The 5082-nt window shown below is 50.7% G+C and overlaps 1 protein-coding gene across 1 annotated transcript; it reads right to left on the bottom strand.

The window, feature by feature from the left end:
• Window positions 1-326: 326 nt before the first annotated feature.
• On the bottom strand, window positions 327-4568 carry LOC120816375 (kidney mitochondrial carrier protein 1-like). Its single transcript, XM_040171930.2, has 9 exons — window positions 4335-4568; window positions 4106-4253; window positions 3745-3839; window positions 3467-3552; window positions 2663-2758; window positions 2467-2591; window positions 1938-2061; window positions 1619-1699; window positions 327-1221 (listed from the first exon to the last, which is right to left on the bottom strand). The coding sequence occupies exons 1-9, from the start codon at window positions 4396-4398 to the stop codon at window positions 1180-1182; spliced, it is 861 nt and encodes a 286-aa protein (XP_040027864.1). The 5' UTR covers window positions 4399-4568; the 3' UTR covers window positions 327-1179.
• Window positions 4569-5082: the final 514 nt, after the last annotated feature.

Genomic DNA, 5082 nt, shown 5'->3' on the forward strand with positions numbered 1-5082 from the left:
TCCCACACACACACACACACACACACACTTCCTTCTGCAGCCCAGAGCTTGTCAAAAACAGCTTAGATGCAGGAAAACTGAGTTTACTCCCAGAGATAAAACGATTACATGTTTGGTGAATAATTCACAGGTTTGTATGAAAGGTGGTTTGTGAGTGTGAAAGAAACCGCTCGACTGTTTTAGATTTGCGGGCCTCAAAGTTGAGGGACTGGGAATTGAAAATACTGATAAGAGCTCTTGGTGTCAAGGGAGTGATGTTGGGACGGGCCACTGTGAAGCTCCACAGCGCCACCCTGTGGTGGAAACAAAGGATGACACTCGTAAACTCGGTTTTGTCTTTTATTTAATAAAAACAGGATAACAGTAGCCTTTAAGCCAAAGGCGAACTCCCACATGGACAGCACGGCAGCTCAACAGGCAGCGATGGTTTCGTTTCAACAAAAGCTCACAGCGTGTAAATGCACTTTGTAAAATCCCTGGACTTGCACGTGGAACGGGCGCCATGGCACTTTTAAGCAACAAACACAGAAAATCCACCCTGTTTGGTACATAAATGCGTCTCACTGGTCTGAACCTAAAGCAGCGTGCGAGATCGTACGAAGGCCTGAATAAAGGCTGTGTTTCTCTTTCAATGCAACACATAAGAAGCCGGGGAGCCCTCACCCCATGACCCCGTTATATTTACGTCTGCCCTCTCTGGCGCGCCAGCCACCGGTCTTCCCACATGCGGGTCATTGGGCCATTTATACAACTGTTATTCATTACAGTACACAGTGATGTATTCTTGGCTCTGAACGCTGCAAGTACTCCTGGGAGAACCTTTGAATAAATACTTGCCATGCAGCAAACTAAATATAGAAAATAAAAATTATAAAAATAAAAACCCCACATCGCAATCCCAGTTTGTTGACTCGTGCACACAAACCTTTTTTTTCTTTTCATAAAAAGGGAATGATTGTCAGCTTCTATCTGACATTCTCGGTTCTTATGCAAACCCGGGCGCAGACTGCCAGAATCAAACTATGGCACCTGTGGGTGCACGCCGCCCCCCGTGCGGGGGTCTGCATGAAGCCCCTCCCCTCCTCCTGCGGTTCCACGTAGGATCCATCAAACCTCCAGATGTTGGTCCTCGGCTCGTGACCAAGTGCTCTTCTCCTTTTCGCCGTCTCCTCCCTTCAGTCACACGTTGATCTTCTTCAGCTGCTCGTATGTGAGGAAGAACTGAGACAGAGTGAAGGAGTATCGATGGCGCCTCTTTCTGTACTTCAGCATCAGCCTCGTTAAACGCCATTACAGCACGATGGCCATCTGACAGACCTTCCTTTCCCCCTGTAGCGCTTTGGCCTTTCAGGACAGACTTAAATAGAACCCCCCCCCCAGCTCTGTCCTGCCCCCCCCCCACACTTACCCCCTAACGAAGGCCCCCTAGCTCCTTGTCAACAGAGGCAGCCGAGCCATGATGCAGAAGTTACACCAACTTACAGGAAGAATAAGTTAGCTAGCATTAGGCTAAGCTTAAATCCACTGTGACTCAACCCGTTACTGAATGGACTACGCAGCTTCCCCCCCAATAGAGGACGTATGTTCACGGCGCTCTGATGGGATGGTTGAAGGATACGATGATGTTCCACGGTCCCAGGCGCAGCCAGTTGGGAAAGAAACCCTTGTAGAGCGCCATGACGCCCTCAGAGCGCCACGTCTGAAGAGCAGAAGGACATTAGTCATATTGTGGTCCGGCCTAGAGGTTCATCACAGCATCAGACCAGGCTTCAAAACCCCAGATCCATAAGTACAAATCGCTTCACAAATCATCTTCTTGCAGCATTTGATCAGACTTTAAAACCTTCTCAAACATGCTGAAGCCCAAGACCAGTCAACGTATTTGTGTTTAGAGGAAAGATTAGAACTTGAACAGGAACCAGTGGAGGTTGGCTGACCTGCAGTATGCAGTCCAGCGTTCCCTGGTACAGAGCGACCCCCTTCTGGTTCATCATACGTGTGCGCACCACGTCCACTGGGTTGGAGGCCAAAGCCCCCGCCAGACCACACGCAAAGCTGGACCTGGAGGACGACAACACACACACACACACACACACACACACACACACACACACACACACACACACACACACACACACACACACACACACACACACACACACACACACACACACACACACACAGACACACACACAGACACACACACTTGTGACCTGTGAAACCTTCGTTACATATTAAGTACCAACCAGTCATGATGACGTCAACGCTAGATCCTCTAAGGCTGAGAATATGACCCGATACGCTCCCATTCTAGAGGTTCTCAGCTGAGAGAAGGCAAATCTAATGCCGATGGTCTAAATATTGAATCTGAACCGGACTTCAGGTTCCTCTTCCGTACACCCGACATTCAAAATGTCATCACATTAAAGACAGGACGAGCGTCTCCACGCGACTCTGCAAACTCACACAAAGTGGGTGTACACGTTGTCCCCCATGCGACCCGACAGGATCAGGTGCTTCTTGGTGATGTCATAGACCGGTAGCTCAACCCCGACCACGATGGCAGCCCGCTGAGCCGTTAGGGAGACGCCCTGGAGCGGAAGCAACGGTTTACTGAGCCTGTGCTTCCTGTGAGCCGCGGGAGCTCATTTTGCAGACGTACCTTCCACAGTCCCCTTGTCCCCTCCTGCTGGTAGATGTTGATGAAGTTGCCCATCATCCCGCCGTTGATCACATTTCCCTGAGCCTGCATGCGGATCTGGAAGAACCGACAGAGACGGACCGATCGGTGGAGGATGAAAGTATTCGCTATCAGTGCAAGATGCTGAGGGTTTGCAACGACCAGCGCGGGCGTACATTTATCTGGGTTGCAAAAGGCTAAATGTTTTGGCAAGCGTAGTGTCCCCAAGTGTCCTCCTTCTCCTCACCCTCCTAAATGTCAGGAATCATCTATTAAGAATTGCTGCGGTTTGCAGATCAGCTTTCGTTAAGAGGATACGTCTGAAAACGCAATGTTCCCAACGCTGGACCCGTAGTCTGTTAAGCCCCAACAAACACCCATCATGGACGGGGTCATGCACGGGGGGGGGGTAATTACATCCCAGGGAGACGCCGGGCAAAATCATCGTGAGTATAACTAAGCATTTGCACACAGACATCATGGTCATGCGCTCATATCGCTTACAGAACGCCATGTTAAGCCGTAGAGGTTTCCTTCTATAAATAATCCACAAGGGGGGTCTTGAAAGCACTCGGATGCCCCTTCGCCCCACTTGGCATGCTACCCAGTGACCACCGCCAGCCTCTCAGCACGTTTCTTCTGAAACAATTAGTGAGCAAGAGTCCTACTAGAGGCGGCGCGAATCATTACAGGTCAGACTTTTTGGAGTTGCAAGAAATTGCCCAACGCTGCTTAGAGAGGCGCCGCCGACCCGCCAGAGCAAGAGGACACAAAACAAATAGCTACCTTCAGCACGTCAGTGGGGTTGGCGATGGAGGACGAGATGACTCCAGAGAGAACACCACACATGACGTTAGTCAGCATGGTCTCATCTGTAAAAGGAACAAGCAGCATTTGGGTGGTCGGTCACGGTTTGTCCTCTCAGTGAGAACTAACACGTGACGAGGCAGCTACATGTCCACGATCCTACAGCAATGTGTCACGATGGAGGCAGGTCACCGCCGTGGGGGTGTGTGTGTGTGTGTGTGTGTGTGGCTGAGGGAGAAAGACAAACTGGGACTCACCTTCCGGCCTGTCAACCAGCAGGCGCTTCAAGCTCTGGTATGTGCCTATTTTGATGGTCCCATAGGAGGCCTGTCGTAGCATAGCAGGAGCTAATCTGTACAAGTCAAGTCAAGTTATTATTATTTTGGGGCTATAAAGTGACACAACTGAGGTTCCAGAGTCTGCAAAATGCAAGTGAGACGAATAGTTGGGGGGGGGGGGCAAAAGGTAGGGGGGTTACGTGGCTTTCACAAGAACAGGAAGTGCACAAACATGTGAGATGTAAACGCACGCAGGGTTCGAACCGAAGAACAGACGCCTGCAGAGAGTTTAGTAGCAGAAAGAGTCGGAGACGAGCAGGCACCGCTGCAGCGTACTGACCCGGAATAGAGCGCGCGGAGCCCCTCCTCTCGCACGATCCTCGCCATGGCATGGAGCATGCCCCGGTACCGGATCTCTCGGTATCTGCTGTCGCCTACCTGGCCTTGGATTTGAAGACGTGTCTTGGCCAGGTCGATTGGGAAAGTCCCTGCAGCACAAAGCACGGGATGTGATAATCGACGTTAATCCACGCAGCCCCCCACAGCCGCCCCCCCCCTCTATCACTCACCGCATTCTGCCGTGACGGAAGCGAGTCCGCCGAAGACAAAGGGCCTCCAGTCAACGTTGGACATGTTCTCCAACAACCAGCCGGCGAGCCGCTGCGCTGCTGTTGCGTTTCCACTCACGTGAAGGTCCGCACCTAACGTCGGTATCCCGCCGCTTCAAACCCACGCGGCGCTCGAGAAGCGCAGCCCCGCGTGGCCCCTCCCGCCCGCCGGTGACGAGGGAAGCCCCGCCCCCAACGGCCCACTGTGCCCGCCCAACGGCTGTTGCTAAGCAACCGCAGCAGGCAGCGGAGAGCAGCCGCATTGCTTCCTTTGGTTGTAAATCTTCCTATATTTTAGTACTAGTATTGCACTAGTAATCCTCTAAACCCTCTGACCTTTGTACTGATGGAGATGCTGATTAATGTTGTATTTGCCTCTTCAGTAGAAATCTTTATAGGAGGATGGAATAATTACACATTGTCACCTGTAACTTGTTATGTAAATCCACTGGTTTTGTTAACATTGTTGCCCATCCCCCTACACTGCTGTCCAGCTGCACACGCAACACATATTAGCACACTGACTATACCAAGTAGGTTTTAATGTATCGCAGAAAGCCTCCTGCTGTCACCCTTTCATTTCATTGTTTAATAGAATTTACAAAAATCGCGGTTAACTTAAACAAATCCTTCATGAATGAAAATGTAAATTTTATCTGTCACTCTTTAAATCTCCTATTTTCTCATATCAGTCTATCTGACTGAGGAG

Source organism: Gasterosteus aculeatus, chromosome 3 (assembly GCF_964276395.1).
Source record: "Gasterosteus aculeatus chromosome 3, fGasAcu3.hap1.1, whole genome shotgun sequence".
NCBI lineage: Eukaryota > Metazoa > Chordata > Actinopteri > Perciformes > Gasterosteidae > Gasterosteus > Gasterosteus aculeatus.

Bases quoted from the DNA above. Each gene is read 5' to 3' on its own strand.
- LOC120816375 (XM_040171930.2), bottom strand. From the start codon at position 4,398: ATGTCCAACGTTGACTGGAGGCCCTTTGTCTTCGGCGGACTCGCTTCC. The intron at 2,062-2,466 runs GTGAGTTTGCAG...GTCGTCCTCCAG, and splicing joins AACGTGTACACCCACTTTGT to GTCCAGCTTTGCGTGTGGTC. The intron at 1,700-1,937 runs GTCAGCCAACCT...TCTGCTCTTCAG, and splicing joins CGCTGGACTGCATACTGCAG to ACGTGGCGCTCTGAGGGCGT.